The sequence below is a fragment of the Callithrix jacchus genome, chromosome 15, assembly GCF_049354715.1.
Source record: "Callithrix jacchus isolate 240 chromosome 15, calJac240_pri, whole genome shotgun sequence".
In the NCBI taxonomy this organism is placed as follows: Eukaryota; Metazoa; Chordata; class Mammalia; order Primates; family Cebidae; genus Callithrix; species Callithrix jacchus.
In genome coordinates, this window is record NC_133516.1 from 72,101,382 (window position 1) to 72,124,874 (window position 23,493).

Below are 23,493 nucleotides of genomic sequence, written 5' to 3' on the forward strand. Positions count from 1 at the left end.
GGTGGCTATCAGACAGAAGTCAAAAAATGGCATGGCATCAAATGTAAAAGGCTGTAGCTAACTGTGAGCGATGTGAAACCTGACACCTTTAACTTCTGCTCACAGATGGATTTTGTAGGACCATTAAGCCACTCCTACCTAACAGTGTGGGCTGTAAACACAGGGATTAGCACAGCAATAGCACCTGGCCACTCATTGCCTCAATCTTTCCCTACACATTAGGGCTCCTTTCTCACTGCCTTTGTGCATAGCCAAATCCTACCTACTCCTCACTGGGTGCTCCTTCTCACATCCCCATCCTTCTTGGTTGTTGGGGTCACCACCTGCAGGGAGTCTGTCCTGCAGACCTTGACTCAACAATGGATGAATAAATTCACTCAGACACAATATTCAGTGAATGAGCAGGCTGGGGTGTCCAGACCATCCACAGACACTCGAGGAGAGTGCTGTAAAGAGATAGCAGCTGCCGGCCCATGACACATTGGCCTCGCTGGCCTTTATTCAGCACACATTAAATGACAAAGATTTTGAGTCAACACCACTAGAGGGTGAAGATTCCAGCTTCCAAGGCCTAAAACAAACACCATTAGTGGATAATATCCCTGGTCGACCTCCCTGCTAGAGAGCCATCCAGAATGACCAAAGGTTAATTTTAGGATGTGAGTAAACAAGTTAGTTAGGTAAACTCCCCATATTCCTTTGTTTCTACTCTAATTTATTTAACTAAGGGGACAAGGCTGCCTTCAGCCAAGTACTACAGTAAAAACCCTTAGGCCTTCCAAAAGGGTTTGTGTATATTCTCTGTAACTAAGATTTCTCCCACCAGCCTGACTGAACCCCCACACTTGGTGTTGCAGTGGACAGCTATTGCTTTTTCTCAGTGGCATACAAGTCTCTTTCTATATAACATCTCCATGTCCTGGGGGAACCACCCTCCCTGGTCTCAGTCTATTTCAAGTAATTTTCTTAATCCCATGCTACAATATTTGCCATCAAATCCAGATTTAAAACCCAGCTAGGCCCTGTCTGTGTGCAGCCTCCCACACCCCTACTGGCCTCTCATCTCTGCAGAGCCTCCTTCCTTCTCTAAATAAGTGATTTATCAGTGTCATCTCTGATAAGCTCCTCAAAATCACTGCGAACAGGGTATCTTCTGGGAAGAGACAGAGGCAGCAGCTCACATGGGCTGAGAGTTAGGAGGCTGGTTTCAGGAGGAGAGTCACTTGTTACAGAAGCTGTACAGTTAGCTATTGCTGTGTAACAAACATCCCTAAAACTGACTTTCAACAACAAACATTTACTTTTGTTAGTTCATAGATCAGCTAGGCGGTTCTTCCGGCCTTGGTTGGGCTCTCTTGTGCATCTGAGACTGGCTGTGGACTGAGGGCGGGCAGTTCTGTGGATCTCTAGCAGTGCTCTCTCACATGTTTTAGGGGTGACTGGTCTAGAATGGTCTGAGCCGGGTTAAATGAGCTCTCCTCCATTTGTTCTCTCATCTGCTAGTAGGCTGGCCTGGGCTTATTCACAAAAAGATAAGAAGCAGAAGCACAAGAAGTCTCTTGAGCCCCAAGCTCAGACTATCACATTATCACTTCCACTGCATTCCAGGCTTTTACTGGCAATTCCCAAGGCCAGCCTAGATTCAAGGAGAAATAGACTTACCTCTTTCAGGGAGGAACTAAAAGAGGTAGAGGGTTTGCTAGGCTGCCATGACAATGTACCACAGACTTGGTGTCTTAACAGCGGACACTTATTGCCTTACACTTCTGGAGGCTGGAAGTCCAAGATCAAGGTGTCAGCAGGGTGGGTTTCTTCTAAGGCCTCTCTCCTTGGCCGTCTTTGCCTTGTGTATTCACATGGCCTTCCTGCTGTGTGTGTGGGTCCTAATTTCCTCTTCCTATAAAGATTAGGGCAGTCCCTAATGGTTTCATTTTAAATTAATCACCTCTTTAAAGACTGCCTTCAAATACAGTTGAATTCTGAGGTACTGAGGGTTAGGGCTTCACCGTAAGAATGAGGGGTGGGCCATGACTCAGTCCATGATAGGCAGAGACTGGGCCATTTTTGTGTTCAGTATACTGCCAATACCTAGCTCTATTCTAAGTAAGATTATAATCCTGCAAGGTGGCTGTTAGCCACCAGTTTACACATGAGAAAACTGATGCTTGGAGAGGGTAAGTGACTTGTGGGGCCAGGACAGAAGCCTTGGTCCTCCTGCCTGACAGGCTTTCACATTCTTCTTTCCCCACTCTGGCGTGTAGCAGGGGCAGGCCCCTATGCTGGACATGCGTCATCTGGAAAGCCAGTTGATTCTCTGGCACAAACTGATAGGAGGAACAGGGCAAGGGCCAGCCACGTGGTGCCTCCAGGGTCCTCTTCCCCACTGGACCCTGCCTCGTGGCAAAGCAGACACAGAGAACACCCAGTTCTCCTTGCCTTTAACTGAAAACATGCTGTCATTTCTCTGAAGTGTGACCATTGAGTTTGGGACCCTAGGTGCACTTCCCAGAGCCTCGGGCAGGGTGGTGCCATTAATGGTCAGTTCCAGACACAGGTTTCCGGCACTGATGGTGTCTTTCCCACATTATAATCAGACTGTGTTCTATTTATGGCAGAAGCTGTGCTGTTTTCCTGCCACCCTTCCTGTGCACCTGCCATTCCTCTGCCTTGTGTGCCCTTCCCTCTTCTCATACCTCCTCTAAGCCTGGCAAACTCCTACCCAACCTTTAGAACCCACTTCAAAGGATCTACTCTGCTCCAACCCTTCCAGACAGAGATGACACTTCATCCCTTGTGAGTCCCCAATTACACACACACACACACACACACACACACACACACACACATATATATTCCAGGTCTGTCACCCCATTAGACTATGGGCTTCTCCAAGGAAGGAGACCTGTTGTAATCATCCATGCATCAGCCATGTTCCAGCTGTGAGAACTCCAGTAAGTTATTTACCTTTTCTGTGTATCAGTTTTCTCACCTACAAAATGGCGATAAGAACCTTCCTCAGAGGATTACATGAGGATTAAAAGAGTTATTATATGGAAAGCACATAAACAGCGCTTGGCACTCAATAAATGTGTGAGTTATTAGTATTTTCTTTTCTTTTTGAGATGAGGTCTCTGTCATCCAAGCTGTAGTGCAGTGGTGCAATCATGGCTCACTGCACCCTGGACCTCCTGGGCTCAAGTGATCCCACCTCAGCCTTAGAGTAGCTGGGATCACTGGCATACACCATCATGACCAGCCAAATTTTTTTTAATTTTTTTTTTTTTTAGAGACAGCATCTCCTTATGTTGCTCAGGCTGATCACCAACTCCTGGGCCCAAGCAATCCACTCGCCTCAGCCTCCCAAAGTGCTGGGATTATCAGTAAGAGCCACCACACCCAGCCTATTATTTTCTTCATTACTTTCCAGTGTGCTGCATACGACCTTGTAAGTGTGAGCTATTATGCTTTTGTTATTATCCCCCAGTGCTCTGCGCAGGGCTGGGCCCAGGAATTATTTGCTGAATGAATTAATTACTGTGTTATGAATGTCCTTCACTTCATGAGCAGAAGACCATGTGTGGGGACGGTAGGACCTCAGCCGGGGATAAAACAGGAACATCACCAAGTGCATTAGACATTTTAATAAGAGCCTCCTCCACGCCCCCTTGCTGTCTGGCCTTTGTCTTCTGCTCCTATTTCTGTTTGGGTCTGGGTGGCACTGTGAGGATCAGAATTTGGGGCATCGTTTTCTGCCTGCATCCTGAGTCCATGCTCCCAGCCGCCTGCTTTAAGTAGCTTCCTCTTGTTAACTGTTCTTATTCAGCCTGGAGCAACCAACCTCTCCAGCACTTTGAGACTCTGAGTCCGGGAGCAAATCCCACCTGAGTGCGACCGCGCGGCTCCTCCAGCCAGCAGGGGGCGCCTGACACTTGCCTTTTCCCACGAGAAGCTAAGGGCGCTCCAGGTGGAATTTGCCTGTAATCCCAGCTACTCAGGAGGCTGAGGCAGAAGAATTGCCTGAGCCCAGGAGGCGGAGGTTGCAGTGAGCTGAGATCGTGCCATTGCACTCCAGCCTGGGTAACGAGCGAAACTCCGTCTCAAAAAAAAAAAAAAAAAAGAATTCTGATGGCGGCCCCACTGGTCAGATTGATCTAGAAGGCAGCTGGACTTCGGGCTTTTTAACGCCCCCCACCCTCATGTGATTCTGCTGCGCAGGCAAGGTGGAGAACCTCAGACCCAGCCAGAGGCTGCCTTCCTCTCCCCGCCGCAGGGTGGGCTCAGCGGGAGTCTCCGGTCCTCCATCCACCCTTTCCAGGCGGCAGCACTGCCAAGCCTCTGAGCTATTCCTGCGCCTCCTGCACAATTCTGCCATATCTGCAAACTGCCTGTTCTTTCCCTTGAACACAACACACGTTTAAAATTTAACCCCATTCAAGGCAGATGTGAAATGATGGGTTGGAGGCACTAGTGTGTTTTCTTCAATAGGGTTTTAAATAAGCACTGTATGTCAAAACTTAGACCTATGGACCACTCAGAATCACTCTGTGCAGAAGCAGGGGCCATACTTACCATAGCTGGGGCAGAGCAGGGCCACCCAGCAAGGGACTGTGCAGCTGTGGAATAAAAGCTGCCATCCCGGGTTGCACATAAAGGGAAGCGGGGGATCTCTCCCAGGTCAAGAACGGCCTGGATCTGCTCTAAATGCTTAGAGAAGCTCTAGCAGAACACAGGAGAAACTTGTCAAGGTAGCTACCTCTGGATCTTCTGGATGTTTTTTTACTTTTAAAAATAAGTCTCTCTTTCTCTCTCTCTCTCTCTCTCTAAGAGACAGGGCCTCACTGTTGCCCAGGCTTAGGGCAGTGGTGTGAGTATAGCTCACTGCAGCCTCAAACTTCTGGGCTCGAGCAATCTGCTCACTTCTGCCCCTCGAGTAGTTGGGACTACAGGCATGTGCCACCACACCTGGGTAATTTTTAAATTTTTTGTAGAGATGAGATCTCACTATGATGCCAAGGCTGGTCTCAAACTCCTGCCTTCAAGTGATGCTCCCAACCTCAGCTTCCTAAAGCACTAGGATTACGGGCTGAGCCACTACACCAAGCAAAAATAAGTCATTTCTAAAATTTGTCATGGGATTAGAGAAAATTAAATTAAATTAAAATACAAAAATCAGTTTTTTTAAAGAAAAAAGAATAAGTTAACAGGAGGAGTTGTTCCAGGTGGAGACACCAGAGCCACAGCTCTGACTTTAAGAGTGCCCAGCCCTGTGCAGGCTGGAGAGGTGCAGAATTGGGAGTGGGGGCACCCGGGGTTCTGGTTACCTAAGACCCTCTGCCCTCTGCATGGGATACTTAGGCTTTCACAGGGCTCAGCCAGGGGAGTTCCAGCAAACTATCATACCCCTTTCTTGGAATTCCAGCCCCACCATGGGCTTTCTGAAGACTTGTTGGCTGTCATCCCATTCCTAGGTGCTGGGTCTTGCAGGAGCCTGCTCAGGGCAAGCAGGAGGCCAGGAAGGGCCCAGTCTCTGTAAAGCTGGAGAAGGCAGCCTGCAGGCTCCTCTGCAGGGACTCACAGGACCTGGGAGCCCAGAAGGCAGAGTAAGGACCCACAGGGATGTCAGGGGGCAGTCAGAGGGTGCCAGGTCTCAGCTCAGAGAGAAAAACACTTTCTTCCTGGCAGAGCTGTGCTGGTTAGAACAGCTGGACTGTTTCTGAAGGAGTGGTCACCATCCCTGAATCCATGCAAACATGGACTGAGAAAATACTGGATGAGGGAGGTTAGGGAGAATTTCCCCACCTGCACTGACCTTTAAGCCTCTCTGAGTGCTGAGTTTTTGTGATCCAATTCCCTGACACAAGCCCATCCTCCTCCTGGTTTTTTGGTGGGAAAAATGTGAGGGAAGGTGAAAGATGTCCTTTGCCTCTATGCCAGCTCCTTGCCTCCCAAAGACCTTAGTTGGATTGAGAGCACTGCTGTGGGATGATTAGGGAGGTCGTCTGGCATAAAAGTGTTGTTTGACATTGGTACAAGAACTTGGTCTTTCAAAAGTACTTTCAGGAGCAGCTAGGTGGGGGAAAAAAAGCACCTTTAGGGGTTTATGGGAGCACTTGCTAACCAGTGCCTCTCAGAGCAAACGTGGGGCCTCAGTCAGTTCAATGGCTCCTAGTTGGGCCTCCTGCACTCCTTGAGACTCCAGGATATAAAAATTGCAATGAATTTAGTTCAATTCAAAACAAGTTTAAATTTTAAGTTTTGTGATAGGTAATAACAATCATATGATTTCAATTCAAAAGGTGGGTAGGCAAAGTCATTTAGTAAAAAGTGAATCTCACTTTCATACTTCTCCAGGCCCCCAGGCCCTCTCCAGGGCAACCACCCATCCTTGGCATCCTCCCAGAATCCATCTGTAAACATGCAAACAAATACATACCTCTCCCATGAAATGTGTTTTGAGTACCTGCTAAGTATAGGGGTGAGGGGTGAGGGAGACCGGACTAGGAAGTCAGCCAGCTTGGGTTCACACACCAGTTGGTAATATTTGGCTGTGCCTACAAGCTAAGAGCAAACGATTACTTCCTGGGGACAGGCACTGCTCTGTGATCTCGCTGTGTGTTCTCTCATTCAATTCTCATCGTGTGCTAGTTGAGGGCCTCTGCGAAGCAAATGCCAGTGGGGGATCAGATGTGCTAGAGGTTTATTGGGGAAAATACCTGTGATGGAAAATGGGGAAGGAACTAGTTGAAGGTGGCCAGATTTAGCAAACTAAAATACAAGACCTCTAGTTAAATTTGAATGTCAGATAAACAATGAATACATTTTAATATATGTATGTCCCATGCATACTCATATTTAAAAGTATTCATCGATAATCTGGCATTCCAATTTAACTGGGCATGCTATATTTTGTCTGGAGCCAACTGGGAGAGTCATCAGATTATGATGCAGGTCTGACCTCTGTGGGAAGGAGAGGAAAAGAAGGAAGGTGGGGAGGGTAGTAGGCTGATAATGGCCCCCAAAGATACCCATGTCCCAATCCCCTGAACCAAGGAATGTGAACTTACATGACCAAAGGGACTTTGCAGATATAATTAAGCTAAGAATCTTGAGATGAGGAGATTATTTTAGATTATCCAGGTGTGCCCTAAATGTAATCACAGGTGTCCTCAAAAAAAAAAGGGAAGCAAGAAGGTCAAAGTAGCAATGACAGCAAGAGTGACTCGGGCAGGGGTCATCATGACCACTAAGGAATGCAGGCAGCCTCCAGAAGCTGGAAAAGGCAAGGAAATGAAATTGTCCCAAGAGCCTTCAGAGGAACCAGCCCTGCTAACACCATGACTTTAGCCCAGTGAAACTGATTTCTACCATCTGGTGTCTAAAATTGTAAGATAATAAATGTGCGTGGTTTTAAGCCACTAACTTCATGCTAATTTGTTATACAGCAAAAGGAAACTCATACAGGCAGGAAAAATCTTAAATTGCAACGCAGTTCTAAGTGTCAACAAGGCCCATTCAAGTCCTGTCTCACAGGAAGAGACCTGCATTAGAACCCTTGCCACTCAGTCACTGCCTGGGAGCAGCCCATGGGAACCTGTTCCCAATGCAAATGTTATACTTCCATCAGAGTGAAGCAGTTGAACCAGTCAATTATACTCCCATCCTTGGAAATTTGAGAGATGGACTTTTATGGCTGCCAGACACTACAACTCTATTATTCTCATTCTACTACCAAGAAACCAATGCCCAGAGCGGTTAAGAAGCTTGACAAGATCACACAGCCTTTAAGTGGTGTTGTGGGAATTTGAGCCTAAGCAGTCTGACTGTGGAGTCCAAATGATTTCACCTCGATTCTATACTGCTTTCTTTTTTTTTTTTTCTGTTGTCCCAGGTTTATTGAAAATGTTAATTACACCAGAGTAGAAAGATTCAAACAGCTCCATGAGGTGTTTTGAAATTCACCTCAGTTGGACGCTGAGAGACCTGCAGGTTGGACAGACTGCTGAAGTCCAGAAGCTTCAGCACGTCCTTAGTGTCAGGATCTGCTTCAATGATCTCTCCATCTAGGCTGAGACCTCAGGAACAGAATTCTCTCTTCTTTCTCCCTCCTCCAGCAACCTCATGGAGCTGGCTCTCCCCAGGCATCTTGAATCCACTTCATCGTGTGTGTAGCATGGCCTGCTGTCTGGCTGTGGAGCTTCAGGCTGGGAATGATGACACTCTCCTCGCATGCTTCCTTGTGTGTATGGAAGTTGCTACCTGGGTGCATGTAGTACTTCTCAGTGATGACCAGGACGCCTTCTTCACGGTTTGAGGGCACACATGGCCTAGGTTGGCAGATCCTTGAAAGAGGACCTTCAGGTATTTGTTTGAGTAAAAACTACTTTAAGCCATTTTTGGAATCAACTAGAGTGGCTATTAGAAATAGGTTGATTTCATAGCTGGGCATGGTGATGCATGCCTGTAGTCCCAGCTACTCGGGAGGCTGAGGCAGGAGAGTTACTTATACCCAGGATTGGCCTGAGCCAAGATTGTGCCACCGCACTCCAGCCTGGATGACAGAGCAAGACTCCATAAGGAAAGGAAGGAAAGAAGGGAGGAAGAAAGAAAGGAAGGGAGGGAGGGAGGGAGGGAGGGAGGGAGGGAGGAAGGAAGGAAGGAAGGAAGGAAGGAAGGAAGGAAGGAAGGAAGGAAGGAAGGAAGGAAGGAAGGAGTTGATTTCATTTCAGCCAGTCATGGTGGCTCACACATGTAATCCCAGCACTTAGGAGGCTGAGGCAGGCATATCACTTGAGGTCAGGAGTTCGTGACCAGTCTGGCCAACAATGATGAAATCCCATCTCTACTAAAAATACAAAAGTTAGCCAGGCGTGGTGGCACATACCTGTAATCCCAGCTACTTAGAAGGCTGAGGCAGGAGAATCACCTGAACTCAGGAGGTGGAGGCTGCAGTGAGCCAAGATCCCACCACTGTACTCCATCCTGGGCAACAGAGTGAGACTGCATCTCAAAAAAGAAAAAAAGAAAGAAAATGAAATAGATTGATTTCAAAAAGATTAATCACTGAAAATACCCGTTGTTGGAAATGGTGTGGAGAAATGAGTTCTCTCAAACCTCATGCACTGTGAGTGGGAGCATAAATTGGGAATGGCCTTCTGTGGAGCAGTTGGCGGTATTTATGAAAATATTAACTACCCCTTCCCTTTGTCCTAGCAATTTTTCTTGTAGGTATTCTATCCCACAGAAGCTCTCATGTCTACACAAAGGAGCAAGACTGCTTATTCTTATAATCAGGAAGTGCTGAAAATAAGCTAAATATCCATCAATAGCGGTGTGCATAAGCGACTTTTTTGTTGTCGTTGTTGTTGTTTTGTTTGTTTGTTTTTTGAGATGGGGTCTTGCTCTGTCGCCAAGGCTGAAGTGAAGTGGCATGATCTCCACTCACTGCAACCTCTGCCTCCTGGGTTCAAGCAATTCTCCTGCTTCAGCCTACTGAGTAGCTGGGATTACAGGTGCATGCCACCATACCTGGCTAATTTTTGTATTTTTAGTAGAGATGGGTTTTCACCATGTTGGGTAGGCTGCTCTCAAACTCCTGACATAGTGATCTGCCTGCCTCGGCCTCCCAGAGTGCCGGGATTACAGGCATGAGCCACCAGGCCTGGCCTAAGTGACTTTTGATGCACCCATACATCAACCATTACGGTGATTAAAAAGAACAAGGGAAATCTCCAATGACTGACATAAGGAGAGCTCTAAGATGTGCGGTGGTATCAGAAGTCTTGAGACAATAGTGTGCAAATATATATGCATGTGACTGTGTACAAATAGAGAAAAAGATCTGGAAAGTTACAGCCATGGCCCCTGTTGCCTAGCATGTTCCAGAAACAGCAAGGAGACTAAGAAGGCTGGTATGAATGAGGGGAGAGTAAGAGGAACTGCCATCAAAGAGGTCGCAGTAGGCAGAGGACATTATGTGTGTTGGGGATCACCAGTCACTGACTCTGAGAGCGCAGGACCTTCCCCGCTTGGCCACCACAGTGCAGCTAGATCCAACAGCTCATTCCCGGAGTTTCCGATTCCTCCTGTATTAATCACACCTTTCTATGTTCTGTGTTTCTGATGCTTTAACATCTGGGGCCTTGGTAACTCTGGAGGGACTCCTCCCAGGTATGGTCAAGAGATAGTAAAGGACTGGCCTGTGAGTGTGCATTTCACATGCAAACGAATCAATCCACAGCCTCCACCCCCACCACCCTTTTCATCTCTGGGCTCTTTTACTCCAGGCCACTATCCCCCTGCCCTAATCACCCCAAGGCCAGGTATCAAGCATCTAGGGTCCACTGCTATGCTCCAAAGCCTGCTGAAATTATTCAATCTAGCCAATCCTAAACCTGCTTACCTGCGTCACCTGGAAAGTAAAGGATCTTGCCCCATTTGCCCCTCTCACCCTCTGCCTCCTGACTGACCCTCATGCTCCTCCTCATGGCCCTTCCTGGCATGGCATGCACACTCTTCTTGGGACCTGTGAGTGACAAACTCTCTTTTTCATGGCAGTCGTCTCCGGAGCTGTTGGTCTTACCATACTTGAGTAATAACAAGATCTTACGTCCGTATTTGAGACACACCCCACAGTGTGTGCGATGGAAAGACCTCAGAGCCCCCAAAATGACCAAATTGTGCCAGAAGTAAAAGAGAATTAATCGTTCATTGGCCACGGAGCCAAGGTTGACTAATGAGACCCAGGAGACAGGAGGGACCCAGGTGGATAAACCCCCTCTCCTTCCATCTTTCTCTGAACTATCTGAGGCTGGATTTCTCCTTGCAGTCCTCCTGGAGGTGTTCTGTGTGAAGTGGGTGCACCTCCAGAGCAGCCACAGGATGATTCTGGAATGATGACCCCATGATACCACCCTTCCCATGGCCTCCCTGCTCCCTTCCTCCTGGGCTCATTTCTGGGATTGCACCTCCCAAAGGAAGCAGCCACACATTCTTCCTTGCCCTGAGCCCCATTTTCCAGAGAAACTAGGCTAACCAACTTCAAACTGTCAACTGTGGCAACGTCTTTGAGCTGGGAGGTGGGGAGTTATACAAGGAAGCTCTAATTTTGGCTCTACATAGCTGTATATTATATACATTTTAAAGTGATATGTCTTAATTTATGACCTGAGTAAATTTAAAATATTAAAAATGATGATAAGCTTAAGGGTTAAAAAAAAGAAGGAAAGAGCAGTGTTAAGTCAAGAAATGAGTGTCTTGGCAGCAGAAACAGGCTAGCACTCTTTTGCTGGCTTGTCATTGGTTTTGAAGCTTTGCTCTAATAGAAGCCCCAGCTGGGTGACAGAGAAGGGGCCTCTTACTCACAGACCTGTCGGCACTTCTGCCTTTGATGCTACATCTCTGTCTCCTCTGGTGCGCCCAGCATCTGTCCGCCTCCTCCTCCTCCTCCTCCCCAGCTATCTTCAGGAGGTCGTCATCAAAGGACAATCGTGGGGCTCATTTTTCTCTTCCTGGCCCTCACACTGAACTTCCAGAAGCTAGAGGCTTCCTGCGACAGCTGTGCCCCTCAGAAAAGCAACACTCAGGGGATAATCTAGGAAGTGATCGTTCAATTGTATAATTAATTTAGCTCGGTTCAATTACTAGTTCTGTCATGACATTGCTGTGTGACCTTAAGCAAATTGCTTAATCTCTCTGAGCTTCAGTTTTCCCCTATGTAAAATAGGGATAAAATAGTATTTACCTCAAAAGATTGTTGGGTATTTGAACATATCTGAGACACTTAACATAATCCTCAGAGTAAATGTTCATTTTTAAAAAACTTTTTTAGAGACAGGATCTTGCTGTCTTTTTCCTGTGATGAAGTGTCTCTCTGTTGCCCAGCCAGGCTGGAGTGCAATGGCACAATCTCGGCTCACTGCAATCTCTGCCTCCTGGGTTCAAGCCTCCTGAGTAGCTGGGATTACACGCACCTGCCATCATGCCCAGGTAATCTTTGTATTTTTATAGAAACGGGGTTTCACCATGGTGTCCAGGCTGGTCTTGAACTCCTGACCTCAGGTGATCCACCCTCCTCAGCCTCCCAAAATGCTGGGGACTATAGGCATGAGCTGCTATACCCAGCCAGGCCTCTCTCGTTTGTTTGCAGAGGGCTGCCTTCTTGTGTCCTCACAGGGTTCTCTTTTGATCTGTGTTACCTATGTCCTAATTTCCTCCGACTGTAAGGACACTAGTCAGATTAGATTAGAGTCCACCCATTATGACTTCATTTTACCTTAATTACCTCATGAAAGGCCCTATTTCTACATACACTCTCGTGCTGAGGTACTGAGAACTAGAACTTCAACATATGAATTTTGGGGACCATAATTCAGCTCACAACAATTTTTTTTTTTTTTTTTGCTTTCTGTTCATCTGTCTGGTCAATGCAAATGAGGAATTATTCCTAGAGTGCAGCTAGATCCACCAGCTCATGCCCGGAGTTTCTTGTTCCAGCTTTTATACTTTCCTCTTCTTAACGTCTTTAGCATTCTAAAATTTAAATGAACCTAATGTTGTACATTCATGAACTAGTGACGTACGTTTATATGCTAACATTCATTGATTTTTACTAGTAAGTAGAGAGTGAAGTTAAAACATGGTCAGTATATTTAGTTTTGGGAATCAAGAAAAAAAATGAAATCAAGCCTTCTGTACTGTGACTGTCAGAATGTAGCAGGTCAGGTTTCCATTAGCAGCCAGAGCAGACAGCTTCAACCAGCCCTTTACTATAAATCTGATAAATACATAGTTAAACATTAAAGAACTGGAGAGACTGGTACTTGAGTATGAGAGCTGGAATGTGGAGTCAAACCAATTAAGATCCCACCTGGGTTTTCTCAGACTCTAAGGCAAGCTTGTCCAACACGTGGCCTATGGGCCACATGTGACCAAGATGGCTTCCAATATAGCCCAACACAAATTGATAAAATTGGTAAAATTTTTATGAGCTTTTTTTTGGTGATTTATTTTTATTTTTATTTTTTAGCTCATCAGCATTAGTAGATTTTGTGTACGGTCTAGGACAGTTCTTCTAGTGTAGCCCAAGGAAGCCAAAAGATTGAACACCTCATGTCTGATCCAATAATACAATCATTCCTAAATATACACCTGTTCCAGGGCCCACTTAAGATAAGAAACTTTCCAAGGCTCTAGAGAAAGCTTTCCAGACCCCTGACGGATTAGAGATTAGAGAGAGATTAAATGAAACACTCCTGCTGGTAGGCGCACTCCCACATGTAGGCATGGAGCTGTAAATGTATGTGTACCAAAGAAAAACTTGTAACTGTGAGTTGGTCTGGTGAGTCACCCTAACCTTCTTGATGAGTGTAGACATAAACTCTTTTTTTTTCCCTAGTTGGTCTGCATCTCATTATTGGACCTCGAGAAAAAGCAGCAGGACAGTCTACATTAGTATAGCAACAAGTACAGCAATAATAAACTTTCTCCAGTGACTGCTTCAGACTGAATTAAGATTTACTTTACCTTTACAGTGAAATAACTGCTGGTTCTCTATTGGACTTGTTTTTTGGTTTGTTTGTTTTGAGACTGGAGTGCAGTAGCGTGATCCTGGCTCACCGCAAGTTCCGTTTTCTGGTTTCAAGCAATTCTCCTGCTTCAGCCTCCCGAATAGCTGGGACTACAGGTGCACACCACCATGCCCAGCTAATTTTTTGTATTTTTAGTAGAGACGGGGTTTCACCATGTTGGCCAGGATGGTCTCGATCTCTTGACCTCGTGAAATATAGGCAAGAAAACAGTACATCCAATGTTTAACTTGAGGCAAGAGACAGAATGGCCCATCCAATACACTGCAATTGTTTCACAGAGTAGATATGTAATAAATGATTTAGAAGGGTTTATTTCAGATACACATTTTAGAAAATATGAGCCTGATCCTCCCTTATATCTAAATCTGTGTAGCTCATATATGCAAATTACACAGAAAGAAAACTTCACTAGAGTATATGTAGGAAACTTAGTTCTTGTTTCACACTTTCTGCAATTTAAATAAATACATCTTTTGTCGTTAATACCTATTAAGAATGGCAGACTAGGTTGATACAAAAGTAATTGTGGGTTTTGCCATTATTATTTTTTTTAACCTTTATTTACAAGGAACACAACGCCTCTTGACAAAGATGCAAACACAAACACATTCCAAGGAGGAACCCATTAAGAACAACAGATTGAGAACAATGGGCCTTATGAACACCGGTCTGTGTACCCTAGACTAGAGATCCCTGGAAATGTTTTCTCAGATATGACTTTTTATCTCCAAGACACAAAAAGAGATCTTGACCTGGAGGCACACCCACCTACAAGGTAGAAAGCTCCACACTCAATCTTGGCATCATCAGACTGTGCTGTTTAACCCATTATTTAAAGACCATCTCTAAATAATGGGTTATCAGTGGAGGTGGATGGTGCCAGCTGGGGTCATAGATCATGTCTCCTTGTACGGTGTAGCTGATTCAAGGTGTGAGCTCTTGAGAAAGGCTCTCCTGGATGGTGTCAGCATCATATAAGTTCTCTTGATCTGCTTTCAGCTCCACGGCCCAGTCCTCATTAAAAAGGTTGGCAGGCTGTTCCTTGGGTGGACAATTTGTCCCTTCTGACAGCTCCCAGGGATTCAGTTCTCCATCAGAGTCCTCATCCACAGAAAATCCTTCCTCTTCAGAATGGGTGCCACCGCCCTGGGCTGGACTGTCATTAGGGATGCTCTGTGCTCCAACTGCTAGTCAATCCATAGCCTTCTCAGTTTCTCCTGACCAGAGTGGTCAGCTGCAGCAAAGGCAGCCTCTAGGCTTGGGGACGCACCTTCTGTGTGCTCAGCAGCAGGGGCCCCCAGAGGGCTCTGCAGCCCCCTGTGCCTAAGCCCCAGCAGCTTGAGGGTCCATGCCCGGCTGCCCAGAGCTTAGTGCCCTGGATGGTGGGTGCCATTACTTTCCATGGCAAAGCCCGCAATTACTTTTGCACCAACCGAATACATACCAATATCAGTCTAAAATGTTGCTACCTTTCAAATTTTTTCCTTGCATTCTGAATATATATTTTAATATACTAATGGAGGTAGATGAGTGAGAAAAAAATTATGGAGTCTATAAAATAAGTTATAAGTAAATGTCTCATGCTACATGAGAGGTCTTTAATAAACTACTGAATGTGACTTCTATGTACAAATACATGGCTTATGCCATCCTCATGAAAAATTACTTAGAAAATTATGTTTCTTTTTTATTAATTTTGAAACAAATGTTCATCTTCTCATTGAGCTCTGTTTTCTAACACTGGCAGAGAAGGATGGTTAATATAGTTCTTTCAAATGGTAACTAAATTAATCTCATTTCTCTGTATAATTTATCAGACTAATAGGTACAACCAACAGGCATTTTCACAGACACTTGCTGTTTCAGACCTAAGCACTCCTGCCATCCTGAGCATGTAGGATACCATCAAAGGACCTGCCTTGCCAATTCTTCTCACAATGTCTAGCCCATCCAAATCCCAGTTTTGTGAATACAATCAAAATAGAGAACTTTACACTCTATAACATTTTTGCCATTTTCAGATATTCATAGATTACAGATAAATTTTGTTCTTAGCTATCATTCTACACATACACATATAGGTTTCCATTATCCTGCAGGTTCAAAAGGGATGAGGCAAGAGAAACATTAAAATGTGCTTTATTACATGATGCAGACATTCTTGTATTTCTGATGCACACTTATTTACCAACATCCCTTTTTCATTTTTAATGTTTAGGCTCTGATTGTCTCTATATTGGCATGCTAGCTAAGATAAGTTATAATCCGGCCCCAGGATGCAAGGGGTTGGAGACAGACAAGTGTTTGGATCTCTGGAAAATCGAACACATCTTACAGTAGGAATATATTCTGTTATCTGGAATATATCCCTTTCTATTGTCTTTTCATCTTCACTGCCTTACTTTTGCTACTCATACATGCATACTCTATTGTTAAATCATGCATCACTTCCATCATGTAATTAAAAAAAATCTACTATAGTGTCCATAGCATGTATTAGTCATATGAAAAGTTCAATAAACACTGTGAGATAAATAAAGAACTCTGGAATTCTAAGTCCTTCTCATTTTCCTAAGGAGAAGGCCCTTTACTTTCTTCATTCACAGTATTTGAAAGTTTGAAGAGAGCAAGTACATCTGTTCTTCAAAATCTTTGTATGCTATGGTGGTCATTTTACATGCTGGCTAGATTCTATTAATTTATAGTTATGAATAGGTTTCAGAAAATGAAACAGTAAAGAGAAATAAAGATAAAGACTCAAAATTGTTTATGCCAATTTGTTTCTAAGTCCTAGTCCTTGTTCTAACCAGCATTTATTAACTTGTTGAGTCTTACCACACTTCTGATACTGCTATTAACATAATCCTTATTTCTAACAGGGAAAACTGAGGCAAGGAGAAGTCGAATAATTTGCCCACAGAAACAGCTTGTAACTGGCGAACAGAAGAGAGTCTGGGTTGAATCTACATGGAGATCCTGAATCTAGAATCCTTGTTTTTAACCAATATTCCATAGTTAAAACTTTCTCATAGAGGTTCATACACCATCCGTTAATAAACAGCTCTGTCTAACTAAATAAACAATGTTAAGTCAAAGAATTGCTTTTACTCTGCAAATGGAGCTTTAAGACAAGTCCCCTAACAACCTAATTATATAGCTGACACATAGCAAATTCATAATGAAATCATTTTTCAAAATTATCTAAGTGACAACTTCTATTTTCTACTAGAAGGGATGCAGAAAAGAGTATATCCAACGGAGGCTGTCTAGAACCACTTGAAGTATCTTTGGGAAGATCTTAAAGATAAAAATGAAACAAAAGGCAAGCATGCAGTAGGTAGTAAATAAGGAAGTAGTAAAGATATTCAGCTCACAGGACAAGTTCTGAATGGTTTGAAAAGAGGAAAATCACTGTGGGCTGCAATGCTAGGAAAGATTGAGCTTCATGGTGTGAAGGGATTTGAACTAAATTTTATAGATGCTCCAAAATGTAGACCACTGGGAATGCCACAAAATCCTTTCCATTATGGATGAGTTAAGGAGTAAACATGTGGTTAAGGAAGAACATAGTATGTTTTTAAGATAAGAAGGATGTGAGTAGGACTAGAGGACAGGGCGGATTTAACATAGTCGAGAGATTTGTGGTGAGATGGATCAACTAGTTTGATACTGCATAAAACCTGGAGAGTAGGTAAATGCTTTACAATTTGAGATGCAGAAAATAGAAATCAGCGTTTTAGGAAGTAACTAAATAAAAGTGTTGTTCATGATATATAGAAACCTCTAGGCTGTGCGCGGTGGCTCACGCCTGTAATCCCAGCACTTTGGGAGGCCCAGGCGGGTGGATCACGAGGTCAAGAGATCGAGACCATCCTGGTTAACATGGTGAAACCCCGTCTCTACTAAAAATACAAAAAATTAGCTGGGCACGGTGGCGTGTGCCTGTAATCCCAGCTACTCAGGAGGCTAAGGCAGGAGAATTGCCTGAACCCAGGAGGCGGAGGTTGCAGTAAGCCGAGATCGCGCAATTTGCACTCCAGCCTGGGTAACAAGAGCAAAACTCCGTCTCAAAAAAAAAAAAAAAAAAGAAAAGAAAAGAAACCTCTAGAAACTCAAGGCAGGGAAAGCAAATAGAAGGCTAGCAATCATTCAGTAACAAATGAATGAAAATCTGGCTTATAATGGTGAAGATGGATAAGAAAAGTACTTAGTGAATAAATGGCCCAGGGGATACAGGGGAAAAGGGAGAGAAAAAAAAATTTTAATAATAATAATTCTTGTAACAACAATAATAATAGTAAGGTTGGATCCTGACTGGGAAAAAGAAAGTAATCATTTTATTAATGAAAATAGGAGGGATTCCAACGTGAGGTGGGAAAATGACTTCAGTATGTAAATTGTGAACTGACATTAACATATACAATAGAAATGTTTCATAAATGTCTAGAGATTTCACACTGGTCCATTTTTGAGGAGATAAATCAAGAATTTGGACTTGGTGAAATAGTAAATAATGAAGGTCTCAGTATAAATCATTATAATGATTGAGCTCTCTAAGAAGGAAAGTATGCCCATCAGTAAGAAGGAAGTTTCTTTGAGAATAGCTAGCATATGTATAGGCAGAAACAGGAAATAGAGAAAGTAACATGTTATAGTATAGGAAAGTGGTAGGAACAGCATTAAGTGTCTTATCTTTTGGTGCAGATTTGGTATTAAAAAATAGAATGTGGTCATCACAGAATTAAAGTGTGATGTGAGAAGTGCAGAATAATAATTACAGAGTTCAGGTAAAGAAAAAAGCAGGCTAATTGATATGGATATACTCTTTTCTGTGATATTAACGGATTTTCTTCAAAGAGAAGGAACACTAAGTTCAAAGACTTTGGGTGGAGCAGTGACAAATAGTGATGAGTTCCAGGCTTAATTTCAACTATAGTGGAAAACAAAGATCAATAGAGTCAAAAAGTGTTATTGAAAATTTGAGGAAGACCGAGAAGTGAACTAAGGCATCAATATAAATAATGAAGCCATCAGAAAGTTCTGAGAGAAGAGGAAAAGCAGAAGGATGACTATTGGGTTTAAATTGCCTAAGGAAATGGAAAGGAATCACGGGATGCACTTACAGGAGGGTAGGGGTAATACAGCTTTCTTTACATGTTCCTGATATGCTTTTATAAGTCAGTAAAGCACAGAACTATACATTGCAAATTCTACTTTATAAAAATCTTAAAAAGTTAATAAGGTTTAGACAAAAAGTTTCATAGTTTTCATAGTTTTGTTGTTTCTTTTCACCATTAAATAATCCTTTCCTGTCTCATTTTATCACTTCACTGTCACATATAGATTAATTTATAGCTCGTGGATAAACCAGATATGATTATCATAACCTACTATTGATTTTCAAGAAACATAACAGATAAAACAAAAAAATAAAATGAGTTTTACAAATCAAGTCCACAGTTTAATGTATTATTTAGGAGTTTCTGGAAATAGGATAATAATAACAACCCATCTACTGCATGGATTTCAGAAGCTACACATTCTTCTCCTCTATATATGTTTGCAGCCCATTTTCAGCTCCTCCCAATCAGTGAATGAATCTGTTTCTCTATCCCTTGAATCTGGACATGGCCATGTGACTTTCCATGACCAATGAGACATTAGCAGTTGCTGTGTAAGCAGAGACTTCTAAAATATCTTCACATATTGGGCCAGCGCTCATGCAGAACTCTGAGAACATCCCAAGGTACCCTACTAGATAATTACAGACTCGTGGCCTAGTTACTCAGCACACAGTCTGTCAACTGCCAGGCATATGAGAGAGGCCATCCTTAATCACCCCGTCGTCATCTCACCCACCAGCTGGCTACTGAAATTTGAAGAGCTAACACAGACCAGAAGAACTACATAGCCAGCCCATAAATGGTAGAATAAGTAAGTAGTTGCTTTCAGTCACTGAATTCTGGAATGGTTTGTTTTGCAAAGTTAATTGATATCAACTAATCTTTGAAGTACTAGAGTATGAATTTTTTTAAACCATATTTAATTAAATTTAAATTGACATTCAGTAAAGTGTTAAAGCAAACTAAATATGGCCTGAGAAGGACTTCATACTTCTATATTTGAGTCCCTGTGGACGAACTGCAACCTAACATAACAGGTAGAGAAGATTAAAAACCCGATTTAGGAGTATGCACCTATAATAGCTGAGTCTTGTCCAATCCCAGTGGCCATAGTTCAACCATTCATATACTCCTCAGTGTCCAAACTGTTTTCAAATAAGGCAAACACTAACCTGTAACCAGTCCAGCTACTCTGTACCTCACTTCCAATTTCTGCATGTCATTTCCCTTTTTTTGTCTATAAATCTTCCTTCACCATGTGGCTGCGCTGGAGTCTCTTTGAATCTGCTGTGATTCTGGTGGCTGCCCAATTTGTGAATTGTTCATTGCTCAATTAAACTCCCTTAAAATTAATTTGGATAAAGTTTTTCTTTTAACAACAGAAATAATTCTGGTCAAGAATTAGGAACCTCAGTATCCCCAGCCTCCCTCATCTGTACAGATCTTACTTGGCTTGGCAATGATCTAATATTGGTATGCTAATTCCTATGTGAATCACTATCCCCAAGTCCACCCGGCATCTCTATCTTGTGATGGGTGTGTCAGTTTTCCAGTCTCCTTCTGTCATCCTTCTCTCCGTTCCTAAGCAGCTTCACTAACTATAATAATTTCAGAGCCAACCACAGGTTTCTAGTAAAGTTGAAGTTTTATAACAAACATTGGCTATAACTCTCTTTCACATGGACATAACTCAGCATTTTCTGATTCTGCAAACAGAAACCTGGTTAGATCTTCTAACATGATGTACTGGGGCAGTCTCCTAAGCCTCAACACCTATGCAGAAAACTTTTCAGCTTCCTGTCTAGTTATAGTTATAATTCTCAATATAAAACTATGCCATCCCAAAATATCCCTCATTATTCTGAGTTAAAAGCAATTGAGAAACAACAGACACAGAAAAAGCTCATCCACCTAAAGAATATCAGAGCATTAATTTCCCTTCGTGAATGCGTCCCCTTCCTTTAGACCTGAAAGAAAAACCTTTATCACCAGAGAAGAAGAAAGCACCAAGATGAACCCACACAAATAAAACCTTACCAAATAACTATTATCTTCCATTAATTTACAGCATGTATTTATCTTCTCATAATTTACACCTTGTAGAATCCCCAACACCTTCCCTCTGTCTAGTCAGGTCTCTACAATTCCTCATGCTTTGTTCAAAGGGCATATAACTCTTCCAGGTCTAATCTCTTCTTCAGGTCTTTACTCCAGGTCTTCACTTCTTTTCAACGAACGACTCCTTGTATATGCAAAAATTAACATCAAATAAAATTTGTATGCTTTTTCTCTTATTAGCCTTTCTTTTGTCTGTTTGATTCAAAGATCCCAGCCACAGAAGCTGTGAGGATAAAGGAAACGATTTTTCTTCCCCCACATCGACCACAGGACATCTTTTGAGACAGACTCAGAAAATTTTGAATTCATGGAAGCCAGACTGAAACTAATTTATAGCTTGCAACAAAATGAAGGGGAGATTTCCTATTTTCTTTTCTTTTTCACTAATCATGACTGACTGCAGGTTCTACTCTCCATAATTAAGGACCATGTAAGCCTTCCTTTTCCTTTGGACCATAAAAATTAATCTATGCTTCCCATCTTGCTAACTCCCTATGGACAACTTCCATTTTTTATTTTTACCCTTTTTCTATCTTAGCAATAAATAATAAAACAATGCTCCATTATACCTTTTCAATAGTTGTAATTATCTAAATAGGTCATCTTAAAATTGATTTAGCTAATAAATGTAGATGGCTAAAAGTATCCTTTTCTGTTTTATGAAAATTGAAACTTGAAAAGCTAAAATTCTTACATTTTGAGAATGAATGTCTGCATTCTATAAGCAAATTAAAAATATATGCATTCTAAAAACTGATTTTTAACCTGTTTAAGTAAAAAAAAAATTCAAATATGCTTTGAAACACTCCTAAAAAAGTAAGGAAATAGCCCTTCTAAAGAAAAGAGGAAGACATTTCCAATGAAATATAATTATAACTTAAAAGTGAAGTATTGCTACCAGGAGTCTTGAAAATGCAATCTAAAAATATTGTAAAGCTATTATTTACAAGTTTGAACCCTAATCACAAACTTGAGAATTATATCTCATTGCAATTTGTTGACAGTATTCAGCTGGAAATTAAACAAAGGTCAATGTCTATAAATAAGAGAAAAGAAAGGCACATAGGAGGGAACTTTCCTGTCATTCAACACGGTTGCTAATTCAATTTAAATTACAAACATGCATATCTATGAGATTTAACCAATTAATTTACTAATGGTGTCTATTTTAACATTTAAAAGTGATTCTCTTAAAATGCTTCTTTCTTTCTTTCTTTTTTTTTTTTGAGACAGAGTCTCAAACTGTAGTCCAGGCTGGAGTGCAATGGCTAGATCTCAGCTCACTGCAATCTCCGCCTCCTGGGTTCAAGCAATTCTCCTGCCTCAGCCTCCTGAGTAGCTGGGACTACAGGTGTGTGCCACCATGCTCAGCTAATTTTTTGTAATTTTTACTAGAGATGGGGTTTCACCATGTTGGTCAGGATGGTCTCGATATCCTGACCTTGTGACCCGCCCACCTCAGCCTCCCAAAGTGCTGGGATTACAGGTGTGAACCAGCGTGCCTGGCCAATGCTTCATATTTTTAAGAACAAACTTATAGCTATTGTTGAAAATATATAGTTCTCTCAATACTATTTCTCTCTTTTCTCTTTTATCTCTCCAGAGAAAGCAAGATGTTGATGGTGCATGATTTTTAATGTGCTTAATTTTTAAATTTTGAACTAATTTTATGCTTAGAGAAAAGTTTCAAACATTAGTGCAGCGAGTTACCTTCTATTTTTAGTGAAAATGTCTCACATAATAATTTTATAATTATCAAAAAATTGCTAAAATTTAAAACTATTACTATGTTATTTTGAAAACAATGTATTGTTTACATAGTTTTCAATATTACATCAACCATAATATTATTTCACAACACTTTTATCGTATTATTTGTTTTAATCAAATTGTGTTTAAGATAACTATGTAAATAGATGTAGCAACCTAAGTCAGCCCTCACCTAGGAGAAAGCCACGTTCAGTTCGAGCGCCAAGATTGTGAAGCCCAATGGCGAGAAGCCAGACGAGTTCGAGTCCAGCATCTCCCGGGCTCTTCTGGAGCTGGAGATGAACTCGGACCTCAAGGCTCAGCTCAGGGAGCTGAATATTACGGCAGCCAAGGAAATTGAAGTTGGTGGTGGCCGGAAAGCTATCATAATCTTTGTCCCTGTTCCTCAACTAAAATCTTTCCAGAAAATCCAAGTCCGGCTAGTACGCGAATTGGAGAAAAAGTTCAGTGGGAAGCATGTTGTCTTTATCGCCCAGAGGAGAATTCTGCCTAAACCAACTCGAAAAAGCCGTACAAAAAATAAACAAAAGCGTCCCAGGAGCCGTACACTGACAGCTGTGCACGATGCAATCCTTGAGGACTTGGTTTTCCCAAGTGAAATTGTGGGCAAGAGAATCCGTGTGAGTCTGGATGGCAGCCGGCTCATAAAGGTTCATTTGGACAAAGCACAGCAGAACAATGTGGAACACAAGGTTGAAACTTTTTCTGGTGTCTATAAGAAGCTCATGAACAAGGATGTTAATTTTGAATTCCCAGAGTTTCAATCGTAAACAGAATGACTAAATAAAAAATATATTCACAAAAAAAGATGCAGCACTAGTTCTTTTATTAAAGTACTGCACAATATACCATTATTCTCTCTAAAAGTGCAAATTACTGGGTGAAAGTATTTGTAC

The 23,493-nt window shown here is 42.5% G+C and overlaps 1 protein-coding gene and 1 pseudogene across 1 annotated transcript; one reads left to right on the forward strand and one right to left on the reverse strand.

Annotated features, from left to right (window-relative positions):
* Positions 1-4,141: 4,141 nt before the first annotated feature.
* Positions 4,142-14,936, reverse strand: LOC103788336 (coordinator of PRMT5 and differentiation stimulator-like; annotated as a pseudogene).
* LOC100404704 (small ribosomal subunit protein eS7-like) lies at positions 14,935-23,372 on the forward strand. Its single transcript, XM_078352404.1, has 4 exons — positions 14,935-14,968; positions 15,805-15,922; positions 20,092-20,182; positions 22,774-23,372. Exons 1-4 carry the CDS (start codon positions 14,935-14,937, stop codon positions 23,365-23,367), a joined length of 837 nt encoding a protein of 278 aa, XP_078208530.1. The 3' UTR covers positions 23,368-23,372.
* The last annotated feature ends 121 nt before the right edge of the window (positions 23,373-23,493 follow it).

Excerpts from the sequence above, each read along its gene's own strand:
- LOC100404704 (XM_078352404.1), top strand. The coding sequence starts at position 14,935 with ATGCCCGGCTGCCCAGAGCTTAGTGCCCTGGATG. Across the intron at positions 14,969-15,804 it reads AGAGCTTAGTGCCCTGGATG|GCTCTGATTGTCTCTATATT; the intron begins GTGGGTGCCATT and ends TTTAATGTTTAG. Across the intron at positions 15,923-20,091 it reads AAAATCGAACACATCTTACA|AAATAATTCTGGTCAAGAAT; the intron begins GTAGGAATATAT and ends TTTTAACAACAG.